Genomic DNA, 15,264 nt, shown 5'->3' with positions numbered 1-15,264 from the left:
CCCGGCTCAAGCCCAACTCTAACAACTATCAATCCTTAAGTCCCTAACCACAATTCAAGCATTTGAACCCAACAAACAAACCAAATTAATAAACCGTGTAACCCCATATCAACGTGGCTAATACGGGTTTGGGTTATAGTCAAACTCAACCACAAGAATAAAAAGAAGACAACCAAATCAAAATGTGTTAGTTTTTGCAGTCTTTTTTTTTGTTTAATTTAATCTTTTTATTTTTGTTGTTTTTCCAAACATAAACAGCCAATTAACAATCAACGACTCATTCCTTCGTCAATGGTCACACCAAGAAGACCAACCCACATTATTTTTCATTTTCATCCTTTTTTCTTTAAACAATTCCTAAAACAGCTCCCAAATCTCCTCACCAATTTCAAATTCAGCCCTTGAAAATTCCTGGGAATTTTCTTTTATTAAATCAATTTAAGTCAATTTCAATACCCAACCAAAAAACCCATCAATTTTTGGATTTTTTAGAAAATTCAATTTTGGGTTTTTTGCAAGTTGAATAATGATTGATTTAGCTAGGAAATTTCCCAATAATTAATTCTATAGACAAAAAGAGAGAGAAAAAAGAGCATAAAAAGACCAAGTCTTTCTTTCAATCTTCCCCAATTTACACTATTTCAAATAGTATATATATACTATCTTCTTCTTCTTCAAGCTCTTTAAATCTCTTTTCGTTGGTTTTTTGTTTCTGGGTATTAGATCTTGAACATTCTATAGTTTCTTTTAATCTAGATTTGAACTGGGTACTTTGAATTTCTCGCCTTTTTGAGGTATTAATTACATCTCATTATTATTATTATTATTTTTAATATTCATCACTTTTGAATTACTTTTGTGTAACTTTTGAATTGCTTTTTTTGGTTTATGATAGTTTTGGGATTGATTTTGGAATCTGGGTATTATTTGTTTTTTCAATTTATCATCGTATGATATTATAATTGAAGTGAATTGGTTGTTTATGAATAGATTTTTGGTGAAATTGTTGATGTTTTTTTTAACGTAATTGTGGGTGTTTCGTTTGGTAGGTTGGTTTGACTCCTTTGGAGGGAAATCAGTTTTTGTAAAAAGAGGCTTTTTCGTTGAAAGTTGGTTTGACCATTTTGCAGGAAATATTTGTGTTTATATTTACAATTAAGTTTTGTAGTTTTCATGTGGTTTGCGTGATTAATATAAGATTAACAATTGCAAAATCGAAGCTTTGAAATCAGTAATTTCTTTATGTTGTGTTACTATCTGCTTCATTATCCTGGATCCCCATATTCCTCACGATTGCATTTCGATGATTAATTAATTGCGGAACCTTAAATTAAAACTCGGAAGATGGTCACGAATGTTGTTCGAAGCAATCCGTTATTCAACCGAAATCTTCTGATTGTTTGTTTGTTCTTAGGTAACTATGTTGTGGGTGCATTGCTTTGTTTGTTGAAATGAACTCTTGCTGCTTTCATTTTTTGGTAGTTGTGAAAAAACAATGCAATAGTTCTTCTAATGGAATTAACTCCACTTTTACAGAATCGGTTCCTTGAGCATTTGGATATCTCAATTTTGTTGAGGTGGTGTTTTATTTCCATCTTGCTTAAGAGTGAAGCAAATAGTGATAGTGAGGCCAAAATAGGTCATGTTTTGATTCTGCTGTGATATATTGGCTAAAAGATGAAGGCAACAGAAGCCTGGGGCTTAAGCATGCAAATTTTGCCAATGCACCGCCATCGACATGTTTCTAGGAGACCAGTTTGGATTATTGTGTTGGTTTGCTTGGTCAGCTTTTTTGTGATTTGTGGTTATGTATATCCTCCCGAGAACTCCTCAGCCTGCTATGTTTTTTCACCTAGAGGCTGCAAAGCTTTTCAAGAATGGCTTCCATCTTATACTAGAAGAGAATTGACTGATGAAGAGTTGGCATCACAAGTTTTAGTTCAAGAATTTTTGAGAACCCCTCCTCAACAGACTGAAAATCCTAAAATTGCTTTCTTGTTCTTAACTCCTGGATCATTGCCTTTTGAGAATCTCTGGGATGTATTCTTTTCTGTAAGTATATTCTTTATCCGTCCTACATTTCATTGTAAACCTTATTTATGCAATGCTCTCAATTTGGCACTGACAAGCTTAAGGGATGGGCTTGTCTAAGAAGTACTATGCTGTACTATATAGCCTCTGAGTTTAGCTACTGGCTAAATAGGTCACAGCTTTTAGCAATTAGTGTCTATTCTGTACTTATTAATTTGGGAACCAAGGAATAGTACTTGAATCATTATAAGATTGAAACATCAATTTACAATGTACAAGTATTTAAGCTCTGACTAACTGTGTTTCTAGTTTACAATACTAAGTTTGTATCTAGGACTTAATAATACTACTTGAATTTTGAAGTGTTAATACAGCTAGTAGCTAATGCAGGGTAGCTGATACATGTTAGTTTTAAAATGCACTTCACACTTCTTGCATGATTCTTCTAGAGCCTTAGAGGCTATGCAGTTATAAATAACTTGTGTTGTCTGCATTTTTTTTAAATGAAGACTGTTTGGAAGTCATGCAGTTGGTGGTTATTGTGGGTTATCTAGATTAGTTAGTCATAATCCATGTACTTCCTTTTCTATACTACAAGCTAAGCTACACAATTGTCTTCGCATTTCTTAATACCATTTAAGTACTGAAAATTTATGCATCTAGTAGTTCTCTTATTCCCTTCGCCCTATAGTCCCATATCATTTCAAAATCTTACCCCTATATAAAAAGTCCCATTTCCTCACTATCTTTTGTTTTTTTTCCACCTTGATCAACCAAACCCCATGACCCTTCTGAAAAGAAGTTTACAGTTTACATAGTTTATTCTACAAAATGATTCCTGGATCATGGAATTAGTTCTGAAACGATCACCAAATTTCTTGTTTTCTTTACCTAAAAAGAAAAGAAAATGAAATTCTACAAGACCACTGTGCTAATAAGTGCATTAATATTGGTATTGAGCTCCCCAGTATACAAATTTTAATAATCTTCTCTCTTCAATGACATGGGAACAGAGATGGATTTTAAAACTCTTAACAATTTTTTTTAAAAAATAATTAGCTAATTTCTGACTAGAATAAATTAGCAATTCATAATTTGCATGTAACTTATCCCATGAATGGCATGAGCTGACTGCTTGTTATGATCTTACCTTAACAAATCTTGTTTAGTCAATGCTGCCAGAGGATAGCTATTATAGTGATAAGATTGATTCTGCTGTCTTCTCAAAACTTTATTAACAGCAATACATATCTTTTCTATTTCTTATATGTGTACCCTTAGTTATTCTTTTTATTTAGCAGTTTCATGACTCATGACGGCAAGTTTAGTGTTTATGTGCATGCATTCTCTTTTAATTTGTCTATCTGTTTATTACGTGCTCTGAGATTACTTATCTAATATGGCAGGGTCATGAGGGAAAGTTCAGTGTTTATGTGCATGCATCTCAACGAAAACCTGTACACCAGAGCAAATATTTCATTGATAGAGACATCCATAGTGACAAGGTTTGTACTTTCTAGATTTCACTTAATTTCTTATTTGAATTGAATATTGTGCTGGTTATTAATAATCTTTATATTAGTTAATGGAACCCATTAAAGTGGTGTCACTTTGAGATAAATTGATCAATCATTTTTCGGCTGTCCAAGTTGACCTGATTTCTTTTGATGGCATAGTTGTGTACAAATTGTTATCACCCCCCCCCCCCTCTCCATCCCAAAGCATACCATATCGTCACCATAGTTCTTCCCAAAGGCTCTTGCATGGGGTTCGTTATTTATTTATTTATTTATTTTTTTCAGGGGAGAGAGGGGGGGGGGATTGGTTATTTAATCTGTAAATTATTTCACCTTAAAACCTTTATTAGAGGTACTGGCCGACCAATTGCAACAAGTAAGGAGGCAAATAAATACTTTAATGAGACATTTTTTGCAGCCCTAATCTATGAAAATATAAAGATCTGAAAATTATGTGAATACATTTGTTGGCTTTTATCACAGGTTGGTTGGGGTCAAGTTTCAATGATAGATGCAGAACGACGCCTTTTGGGCAATGCATTGCGAGATCCTGATAACCAGCACTTTGTATTGCTTTCTGATAGGTGTGTATAGATTGCCTCCAAGTGTTTGAAATTGTTCCATTATGTAGCATAGCATCCTTGGCTTCTGATCTAATACTTTTCTTTACTTGCAGTTGTATTCCTTTGCACAGATTTGAATATGTGTACAACTATCTGATGTACACAAATGTTAGTTACATTGACAGGTGAGCTCAGTGAGTTAAGCATTTGAGCTTTTATGTTTCATTAGTTACTGTGTGGTGCGGTCTCTATGCAGGAAGCCTATGGCTTGTACTCTTTGCATAGCTTCTTGAAATCAAATAGATTTGAGTCAGTTTTGAATTGTACATTAATCCTGTTCTTGTGCCTAATGGATACCTGTATCTACCAGTTTCTTGGATCCAGGTCCTCATGGCAATGACAGGTACTCACCACATATGTTACCCGAAATAGAAAAAGAGGACTTCCGTAAGGGTGCACAGGTGAGAATTCACATTCCATTCCTGAAAAGTGCTGAAAATCTACTATTATAGGGTTATACTATTATAAAATCTACTTAATAATGTTGAAAAGGTCAAACTTTCTTGGTCTATGGCACTGCTGCCTAGAACTCTGGCACTCACAGAAATTGGCAGGTTTAACATTAAATCTTCTGTTTTGGAAGTTGCAGACAGTTCACTACTCTGAATATTGAATCTTATTTTGATTTTTTTTTTTTTTTTTTTTTTTTTTGGCAAGTACTATATATGCTTTAGTTGCCTATTTTTCTGTAGTTTTTAGCAATTTTAGAAGCCATTCACACTCTCTAGCCACTTTTAGATTCTGTCTGATATGGTAAAGTATTCATGCACTTTGGTGCCTAAATTTCTTCTATCTCGTCATTTTGATAATCATATTCTTTGCAAGCTTACTGCCACAGTAGTTTTTATTTGTACTTGTATATGCCAAGCACATAACAGACTTATGGCTGTGTTTTACTACCCCTCCCTGTTTTATTATTTCAAGTGCCCAGTTTGCCAATGCAGAACTTTGACCATTAATATCTTTGATTATAAAAAATTGATATTCAGAAACCATACATTGAGACGATTCCAACAAGTACGGAGTACCCACATGACTACATATGTATGAATCGCTAACAGGTCAAAGTGGATTATATACATAGTGCAAAAGGTCGAACTGGGGGTTAAAAGGAGAGGGGGGTGGGGGAGTATTTTACTTTACAGCTTTTTCAAACAATATCTACATAAATATTTTCTGTCTAGAATTTCTTTTCTTGTAATAATTGTAGCAAAAATATGTATAAGCTTGTTGCTTTTTATCCTTAACTTGTAAGTATGCATCTTAACAACACTCTCTTTCTAATCCAATTTGATGCCATCTGTTCAGTGAACATTTGACTTATGGTTAAAGTGAACATTTGAATATTAAATCTGTGCTAAACAGCGCATATAGGCTTGTTCTGAAGCATAGGTAGCCTCGAGTTTCAAATTTCATGTAAACTTATGACAATTGATATAGGCCTACCTACTTGTATAGTTTTGTAACTCTATCATAGATTCTACTTAATAATTATACAATAATTACAGGCTTGTTGGAAATTATAAATTTATAAGTAGCCTCATGTTCTGAGTTTCACGTTAACTTGTAACAACTGGTTTGAAATTTATTCGCTATCTGGTGTTTCTGTCAATACCGATTTCCATTATGCAATTTAATGTATGCCAAGTTTCATATCATGGTATCTACTATGTACTAATTATTGATGATTTGTTTATGCAGTGGTTTCACTTGAAACGGCAGCATGCGATGATTGTGATTTCTGATACCCTTTACTATTCGAAGTTTAGAAATTACTGCAGGGTGAGCTCCTCTCTTTTGCTATAGAACATGGCATGAGTAACATGCATAAGTGCATAACATTTAGATAAATATATATGAGTCTTTTATCTAGGTCGAAGCAAAATGTTGATTGATCTTTTCTCTTAACAGCCTGGCTTTGAGGGACGCAATTGCTATTGCGACGAACATTACTTGCCGACTTTCTTCAATGTGAGTGTCCCTAAGAATGCTCTTTCAAAACCACTATGTATCATCCATTTCAGTCCCAACTTAGTCTGTTTTTTGGCAATGCATAGATTGTTGATCCAGGGGGGATGGCAAATTGGTCAGTAACTCATGTTGATTGGTCTGAACATAAGTGGCATCCAAAATCCTATAGAGCACAGGATGTCAGCTATGAACTTTTGCAGAAAATCACGGTATGATTCTATCTTGTTTATGCTATTAGGTTCACCTTTTCACGTATAATCCCCTTAACAAATTGGAATTATCTTAGAAAAAAATAAGTTTGAAGAACATATACTTGTTATATTGCAACCGAACATGGCATACATGGAAGTTTTTTCATGTTGATGTTTCCCACTGACTTTATTTGTATGCCCCGTTGACCTGCCAAAAGAAATACTCCTTAGTTTTTGTTTGGTCAATTTCTCCTAAAATGAAATGTTTGTATTTCATTTTTATTATTAATTGCAAGATTATTTCTACTTTTAAAACTTAATCAATCAATTATTTTATACTTCCTCTGTTCTTTTTTACTTGACCTGTTTCTTTTATCACGTTTGTCAATGCAAAGCTTTAACGATCAATAACTTTTATTCTCCACAAGTAAAAATTTTAAAAGTTATATATTATGATAGTACTTATTGAGACGAATTCAAAAAGATCCCACATGAATATGTTTTTCGTTACATATTATTCACAAAAGATGGTTAAAGGAGGGGTGGTGAATAGTGTAAAAGTCAAAGCGGGTCAAAAGAACGGAGGATGTATGCTGCTCCGAAAGAATAATTCTTGGAGAGAGATATATATATGCATTTGGAATATATACTTTAGAGCAACGGAAGGAGATTTGGGTATTATTTGTTAAAACCTTGAGGTTTGATTTTCTAGTTCAAGAACAAGATGACCTGTATTAGAACTTCATTGGAAACTAGCTCTCCTGTGATGAATTGAAAATACCGAAGTATTTGTTGAATGGCCATGTTAGGTGTTGAAAGAATTTCTGTGTATGCGAACGTTAAAATGTCTTGTCATATTTAGGTCAACATAGATAAAGCAGTTTTTCAATGTTTTTTAAGTATATAGAGACAAATTGAATGACAACATCCCATATCTTAGTATACCTTGATTATAATACACCTTAACATTTCTTATATTCCAAGAACCCTAGAGTGATTCTTGAATAAAAACAAGGAAATTTTTGACTTTTACCACCTAAAAAAAAACTACTTATTGGCTTAAATTACCTACATTAAAAATAAGTTTTATTTTACCACCACATAAAAAAATGAAAGTTGGCTTTTACCACCAATCACTTCCAACTAACGGATTTCGTCCGTAAATCCATTAGTGGACCTACCATGTACACGTGTCACCGTATTATTGGATAAAATTTAAAAAAAATAAAAATAAAAAATAATAAAAAAACAAAAAAATTTAAAAAATTAATAAAATAAAATAAAAATCCAGCCACCAATCGGCTCCCAGCCACCAATCGGCTCCCAGCCACCGTCGGGCCAGCTACCAGCCCCATCACCAACTCGCCAGCCACCGCACCGCACAACGCACCAGCCACAACCACGGATTCCGACCCCCTTTCCACCAATTTCCGACCTCAAAACCCTAGCCACTGAATTCCGACCACCCATAAAGCCCCCTCCTACCGAATTCCGACCACTCCTAAAAACCTAGCCACCACCTAATTCCGACCCCCTCCTTAGCCAACACCAAAGTTCGAACCCTCCCTTGCCGCACCCGAAATTCCGACCAACTGAGGTGAGTGGATTTCGTTGCCGGCTGGTTGACATGGAAGATTGGGGGAGATGAAGAGGAAACGTCAAAAAGGTGAGCCCTACTAACGGATTTATGGACAGAATCCGTTAGTTGGTGAAATCCAATTTTTGGAAATTTTGTTAGTGGTAAAATAGAACTTTTTTTTTATGTAGGTGGTAAAAGCCAATAAGTGGTTTTTTGGAGGTGGTAAAAGTCAAAATTTCCTAAAAACAAGAACAAGGGAAACAATCTCGCTGATTTTTGTGTGTTTCTGATCTACTAGGTGTCTAGGCATGACTAGTACTCTCAGTGTGTTAACTGTTCTTTATTGGAGTTGTATGACTTGCGTATATCAGTTAATCAAATTGTAGAATACTAACAATCTATCATGCTTTTGCTTTCTGAACTCTTTGTTATTGATATTGCAGTCTATTGATGAAACTGTGCATGAAACTAGTGAAGCAAAGGTAAATTTTTTTTTTTTTTTTTTTTTTCCTTTTCGTATAAGTCTTTTAGACGACTTATTTCTTTTATTGAGTGATTTCTGTCATTCAATATTTGCAGAAGCAAGTGATTGTGAAGCCTTGTGTATGGAATGGAGTGAAACGCCCTTGTTATTTGTTCGCTAGGAAATTTTACCCGGAAACTCTGGACATTTTGATACAAATCTTCTCCAACTACACAGCTTCTGTATAAGCAATACAACAACCAGAGTTTTGCTTTGATTGATGCCTTTCGACCATCTTTTTGTCCCCATACATAGCTTTTCCCGTTGTAAATGTCCATGCCATACAAAGACCTGATTCTAGCTGATATGTTAGCTGCCTGGAACAAGAGTATTATTCTTCAAAGGTTGCTACTCGGAAGATTCAATGTCTATTCTTTCCCCCCCAGTATTCTTCTGTAATTTTGCCGATGTAACAAACATTTTCTCAGATATTGACACAGTTGAGGGGATCAATTCTTAGATAGATATAGTAGAATCAGCTTGCAGATTTTACTGAATTTTGCTTCAGCTAATGATAGCAATGTTAAGTTTCTAATCTAATACTCCGTATTTTTCCCTCTATTGGTTTTTAATTTCTTTCAGCATTCAGTAACACAGTGAATTCAATTGGATATACACTATATAGTAAGCCAAACATTAAGCCAACCATTTGAATAATGTATACTCAATCGGGTAATTCTTTTGCCAATATTTCAACACATGGCTCATATGTCGTTGCCACAATGCAACAGAGAAGAAGAGCTATGAAAGGAACGAACACGAAGCATTTGCATCTTAGGCTGGGACGAAACAATTCTTTAGCCTTAGCCAAACTCTTGACATCTCTTCAGCTTTAGTCATTGACACATTGCCTAGTATGGTTGTACTTTTTCGTACATTTGAGGGCTAACTTCAGAATTTAGATCTTAACATGCTGCTGCTAATACTCTTGATTATAGTATAGCTGCATTCTCGGCTACTAGTGTAAAATGCTGCACTCAATGATAGTGAGAAATAAACCTCGTCTTTTATAATTTTGTCCAATTCTCCTTGATTTCCTACTGTTCTAAGGCAGTAAGAGCATATCATAATGTTGTCAAAAGGTGTTGCTCATAGAGCATAGAGAAAGTGAGGCTTGAAGGCTTCAGCTCTACATCTTCATCATATCTTTAGGATTTTGAAAGAATTTCAAAGAGATTAATTCAACACCACAGTACATACATTCTTACAATGATCCCACCCGAAAAAAAAATAAAAAAAAAAAATACTTGCAACACCTCCGGACATCTTGTATCCTAAGAGTGTTTGTAAACTCTCCCTAAAGTTGTGTTATACAATTAATGACACTAAGCACTATTCATATGGGGGCTAGAATTTTACTCCTCCAAGTAAACAATAATACTCTAAACACACTACATCGAGTTACACAAAATAGGAAACTAACATTTTTTAAAAAACAAATGATGTTTCCCATTTATAGCAAAACACTATTATCTAAATACAATCTAATAAATCTAAGAAACTGATGCAAATTTATCTCCTAATGAATCAACTAGTGTACATAAAAACGAACAAGCATTGCAAGAATCCATGTCACCCCAACCACTTGGACACTGGCAACTAGTAGGCAGCAGCACGGACTAATTTGACACAACCAGGAAGTGGACTAGGCTGCCTCAGTCTTAGTGAACCTCTCCTCAGTTGGCTTTGAAGTTCCTTCAAAACCTAAAAAATCCGGAAACCACCTCAGCCTCACTTACCATACTAGCCCTGTACTCTACAGTTCCTGAAATGATAGGAATACGTGCCTCCTCAATCCAATTACCAAATATCAATCAACCATCTATTCCCACGCCTTTAAAGTGCCAAACACAGCAATATATATTCCCACTACCTTCTTAATCTTCATCATCTGAGCTTCCCTCATCACTGGTATACTCATCACTATCATCATCTTGATCCAAAATATCAATCCGAATATGCGGCACTTGTATTGGTTCAGGTGCCCTCGGAAACACAGGTGGAGCAGCAGGCTGTGGTGGCAGCTCACCAGCTCTAGCAGCCATAGGAAGAGATTCCAATGGGGGCAAATTGATCGGATCTCCAGGCTTCCATCCAGCTGGAGGTAATGGTATATCTATAGGAAGTTCCACAGGCATACCAGGTTTCCAGCCGGCTGGAACTGTAATATTTGGAGGCATGAGGCCCTTAATTGCAGCCATGGGGTCAGGAGGTGGTAAAGCAGGGGCCTCGATGAGGGGTTCGATCTTTTTCTCGTCCTCCACTGTTTTAGGTAACCCTACATCGAGATCAACAAAGGCATACAGCTGTGAGGCTCGCATTTGGTCCTCCTGCGGGGCCGGTGGGAGAGCCCCACGAAGTGCCCCCCCTGCACCAAACTCAGGTGGTGCAAAGGTCGTATAGCTGATTTTGTGAGCATATGATATGACATCTGACAACTTTAACTGAGAAGCAACAGTAGTATTGCTGGAAGAACTATCTGAGTCTTCTGATTTTAATCTTTTTGGACGGCGATAATCAGCATAATCATCAACCAGAATGTCAAGAACTCGCTCTGCTTCTTTAAGCTTCTTAGCAAATGAAAGAATTGCAGAATCTTTGGCCTCGATTTCCTGGTTTAACTTTTGTTTAGCATCTTGAAGATCAAGGATTTCTTGTAGCTCTGCAACAGCTTCAAATAACTGAGTTTGAAGTGATGCGAAAAGGGCAATAATTTCTTTGGTAGTAGATGTAGGAGAGTCGAGTGGGGGAGTGCTTGTAGAATGGGTTTGAGAAGGGAGAAAAGTTGGAAGAGAGCTACGAAAGGAGTTAACCCAAACAGAACGGTTAGGTGATACCTCAAAGAGCTTGGCAGCTAAGGCTGCCATTTGCACCAGAAGTGCTTGGGCCCTTTGAAGAGGAGGAAGAAGAGACAGAAGAGTGGATGAGGTAGTTTTTGGAGTTGGTAATGCAACCTGCTGATGGGATTGGTTAGACTGGGTGGGTTGCGAAGAGGACTTGGTTGCACCGGGACTCTGAAGAGCCGGTGAATTCGGGTTCGACAGGCCAAGCCTAGCCGGCGATGGTACAGCCTGGTGTGGAAGACTTTGTAACATTTTCAATACGTTATGCTCCCTGCTGAACAAAACATAAAAATTCACATAAAAACATCCAACGCTGCTAAAAGCCTAAAACTAATACGAGTAGTAACCAATATATCAAAAGCTAGGAAGCTTGGGAATTCCCAATTGTTTCCGAAACCCAAACATTCCGATGGCCATCCCCGAGCCAGGGCAGGAGGGGCAACCACCCTAGGCTAAGGGAGAAAAGGTCCATTTTTCAGTTACATACTACAATAAAGGTCCAAGGGAGAGAAAAGCTCCATTTTTACAGTTCCATACTACAATAAAGAGTTACAAACAACATTCTGCAACAAATTAGCAACCAAATTTGGATCAATTACCATATTATGCCCCACTAATCACATTTAAATTCTTCTCAGCTTTTACGAAATCATCGTAAATTGTACATAGCAATGTAGTAGCTACAAAATTGATAATCTAAGAAGAACCAGGATCTAATTTCATATTCAATTATCTCATAATTTTAGGCTTCAATAATCAAATTAGGCTCATAATTTTGGTTATGATGTTTCATAATCTAAGAATTTAGAACCAATAGTTGAGATTTACGAACCCTAAACTTAAAGCACTGATAACTAAATTAGATTAGATAAAACATAAACCCTAGATTGTGAAATTGATATGATGATAACAACAACAAACAACTTACCTTAGAGGCTGCTTCAATGGGGGATACAAGAATTAGATTCAACGGAGAACGCTTCAATGGAGAACGTTGAGTGCGCTTCAATGAAATAACTCAGAGAGGTAGGAATGGAGGCCTTTTAAAAGCCATGACCCGCCACAGTTATAATATGGGTTAAATCCATCTAATAAATCAATGAGGTGGGTCTTTATATGATCATCTAATAAACCTGTTTTAAAAGTATTAGTTTTCCTTGATTCTTCCATTTCTCATATATTATTTTCACACACCAAAACTTGTATCAATTCTTTGTAAGTTTTTTAGATTATTTTTTTTTTATTTTTTTTTATTTTATTAATAGCTGAAACTACATTAATTAAACTGAGTTACAACAAACGAAAAGAAAGTAAGTAACATAAGTTACTATAGGCATAAGAAACCCTTACACAATACCAACTAAGGTCATTAACGACATTTACTTTTAAACTATTACAACGAGTGAGGACAACGCAAATAAAGGCTTACCAACATACATATAAACATGTGACGGGACTATTGATAGAACGAGGAAAGTTGGTGATGATGTTTCATGTTGTGTAAGGTCTTTTCTAACATACGATTAAAAGTCTATGAATGTTGCTGAAATGACAGAGATGGCCCAAAATTAGTATTTCTTATCCTAAGGGGCCCTAATAATTCAAATAGATAAAATCCTCTTGAGATCTTTGCTTCATGCATGTCAATCACATTTCTTTGTGATATGACAAAACCATATCTTGTATTTATTCTCATACAAGGTCATGATGTTGTAATGACTTTTACCGTCATGACATACAAATGGGTTTAACAACACCTACTACCATCCTCCTTCAACAAGGTTTATGTAAACCTGAAATTGAAATGTTGCTCTATCTCCCAACAAACATAAGTAACACCACTTCCATTAAAAGAACACATTTTTATTAAAACTAAAGAGATTAAAAAGGGCAATTCCAAGAGTCAAACGACTCCATTTCATCCTCCAATTAACCCTGAATTCGACTTGTTTTCGCTTTTCGATCTATTATATTGGGTGCTTCCAAAATCTAAGTTTTATTTATTAGAAAAATTCACTTTAATTTATTAATCCGAATTTTCAGCGATTTACTCTCAATAATCCCAACTTACGTTTATTCGGGAGCACTATAAACTTTTAGGTGGATTTTTTTTCTACTAAGTCGATTTACCAGTGACCTAAAGAAAGAGTGATTTTTATTTTGTCAAAGCCATGTGTCGCAACATAATTGATCCAAATTTTATTTGGAAAAAAAGAAAAAATTAATTAAAAACCCTTCCCAGCCAGCCACCATCCTTCCTCCCCTTGCCCCACCGTTAAACCTTAGCCCCAACCCCTAGCCCCACCGAAATTCGACCGACAACCTCCCCTAACAACTGATAACGGCCAGCCGGCCCCTCCCAACCCCTTAAACCACTCGGGCGACCCACCTACACCATCGAAACCACCTCCTTCCCCCACCCCCAAAACAACCCCTCTCTTCTCATGCCGATAAAACCCCCTCTTCTCCCTTTCCTCGTCGCTGAAACGGCCGATTTCTTAGCTCCTTCAATTGGATATTATTGCCAAGAAATTAAATTTAGTTGTGTTACTCAAGGTTTTTGTAGTAGTTTTTTCAAAAAAAAAAATGGTAGTTGTTCTCAAAAGTGGTCATTTAAATGATAGTTATTGGTAAAATTTACTTAATTTTTCACAAAATTACCCTATATCTAAAGTATAATACCCCCTCCGTCCCTTTTTATTGGATACGTTTTGACTTTTACATGTTTGTCAATACACCTATTTGACCATTAATAACTTTCATTACATACTTTTTAAAATTATAACGATTGAATATTAATAGAGCATTCGTTGAGATGAATCAAACAAGACCCCACATGACTATATTATTTCTTTTACTTTTGTGAGTAAATTTGAAGATTATCTAATACTTCATCTGTCCCAGAATACATGATACAGTCAACATTGCACACATGCCAATGCACTAGTTTGACTTTATTTTATATAATTAAATATTTTTAATAAAAATCATTTTAAAAATTATATTTTGAAACTTTATATTAATACCTATTTAACAACATATTTTATTATGTTAGTAAATAATTATGATCAAAATCAATACATGAATAATAAAAAAAGTCCAGCGTCTCATGTATTCTAGGACGGATGGAGTATTATGAATATATAGTGTTTAAAAAAATCTTAACATAACCAATAAAAAGAAAATGGGGGAGTATTATGGATAGTGCTTAAAATCTGAACATAACCAATAAAAAAAACGAAGGGGTACCCTACAAAATCTATCATCCTAAAGTAATTGAAACACTTTAATATACATTTTTGTTGATACATAACTTTATTTTACCTTTAATAATTTTGATCGTATATCTATTAAAATTAGTTGATACTATGAAATTTTATACAATGTATCAATTTCTTTGTGCCTGTTATTTATAGAATTCAAGTCAATTTCCTAAAAAATTGTGACGATTAAAGTGATGCGCGCTTTAAAAAATGGAGGATTATTTTTCTTGCATTAAATGTCTTAATTTATTATAAAATGATTTATTATAATTATAGTTAAATAAAGATATCTATAAATGTTATTTTTTTTATAGTAATAATTCATATCAAAGTTATCAAAATTGAGATTCCACTTTGAATTGGAAGGGATTTTGATAAGTATTTGTTACGGATGATAGTAGTCGTTATTTTCAGAAGTTTTCCTACAAGTTTTTATTTCTCACATAAGAAGATTTTTTCTTGTTTTAGGCTTATAATATTTTAATTATACAATTTTATTTTGACAATACTTATTTTTACGATATAGGTTAATTCAAGTGAAATGATTTTTAGTGATGGTGACTATTCGCCATAATTTTATTTGGTACGTATACATTTTTGAATTTTTAATACTCGTATAGTATCATAATATTAGGTATTTTATAGACTTTGAAAATTGAAGTGAAATCATGATAAGAATATTATGATTCTTGGATTGTTTGATGAATTTTGTTTAATGACTTG

The 15,264-nt window shown here is 34.8% G+C and overlaps 2 protein-coding genes across 4 annotated transcripts; one reads left to right on the top strand and one right to left on the bottom strand.

The window, feature by feature from the left end:
* Positions 1 to 251: 251 nt before the first annotated feature.
* On the top strand, positions 252 to 8,996 carry LOC110721882. Of its 2 annotated transcripts, none has more exons than XM_021901104.1 (11): positions 252 to 794; positions 1,537 to 2,052; positions 3,438 to 3,536; positions 4,032 to 4,132; positions 4,225 to 4,296; positions 4,482 to 4,572; positions 5,873 to 5,953; positions 6,083 to 6,142; positions 6,229 to 6,351; positions 8,356 to 8,394; positions 8,492 to 8,996. In XM_021901104.1, exons 2-11 carry the CDS (start codon positions 1,678 to 1,680, stop codon positions 8,621 to 8,623), a joined length of 1,173 nt encoding a protein of 390 aa, XP_021756796.1. In that variant the 5' UTR covers positions 252 to 794; positions 1,537 to 1,677; the 3' UTR covers positions 8,624 to 8,996. The 2 variants fall into 2 exon arrangements, with proteins under 2 accessions (XP_021756796.1, XP_021756797.1); XM_021901105.1 differs by lacking the exon at positions 252 to 794 and adding an exon at positions 923 to 1,414.
* A 561-nt stretch (positions 8,997 to 9,557) lies between these two features.
* Positions 9,558 to 12,729, bottom strand: LOC110721881 (mediator of RNA polymerase II transcription subunit 4-like). 2 transcript variants are annotated; one of them, XM_021901103.1, is made up of 2 exons: positions 12,207 to 12,729; positions 9,558 to 11,552 (listed from the first exon to the last, which is right to left on the bottom strand). In XM_021901103.1, exon 2 carries the CDS (start codon positions 11,528 to 11,530, stop codon positions 10,313 to 10,315), a length of 1,218 nt encoding a protein of 405 aa, XP_021756795.1. In that variant the 5' UTR covers positions 11,531 to 11,552; positions 12,207 to 12,729; the 3' UTR covers positions 9,558 to 10,312. The 2 variants fall into 2 exon arrangements, with proteins under 2 accessions (XP_021756795.1, XP_021756794.1); XM_021901102.1 differs by having other exon boundaries at positions 9,558 to 11,549; positions 12,207 to 12,727.
* Positions 12,730 to 15,264: the final 2,535 nt, after the last annotated feature.

This window comes from Chenopodium quinoa, unplaced genomic scaffold (assembly GCF_001683475.1).
Source record: "Chenopodium quinoa cultivar QQ74 unplaced genomic scaffold, ASM168347v1, whole genome shotgun sequence".
Lineage (NCBI taxonomy): Eukaryota > Viridiplantae > Streptophyta > Magnoliopsida > Caryophyllales > Amaranthaceae > Chenopodium > Chenopodium quinoa.
The sequence above is the reverse complement of the archived record's forward strand: the minus strand, read 5'-3'. Positions and strand labels throughout refer to the sequence as shown.

What these genes read in the sequence shown, in the direction of transcription:
- LOC110721882 (XM_021901104.1), top strand. Translation starts at nt 1,678, where the DNA reads ATGAAGGCAACAGAAGCCTGGGGCTTAAGCATGCAAATTTTGCCAATG. An exon ending in TTTGTATTGCTTTCTGATAG is followed by an intron (nt 4,133 to 4,224) that starts GTGTGTATAGAT and finishes CTTTACTTGCAG; the next exon opens with TTGTATTCCTTTGCACAGAT. An exon ending in ACTTCCGTAAGGGTGCACAG is followed by an intron (nt 4,573 to 5,872) that starts GTGAGAATTCAC and finishes TTGTTTATGCAG; the next exon opens with TGGTTTCACTTGAAACGGCA.
- LOC110721881 (XM_021901103.1), bottom strand. Translation starts at nt 11,530, where the DNA reads ATGTTACAAAGTCTTCCACACCAGGCTGTACCATCGCCGGCTAGGCTT.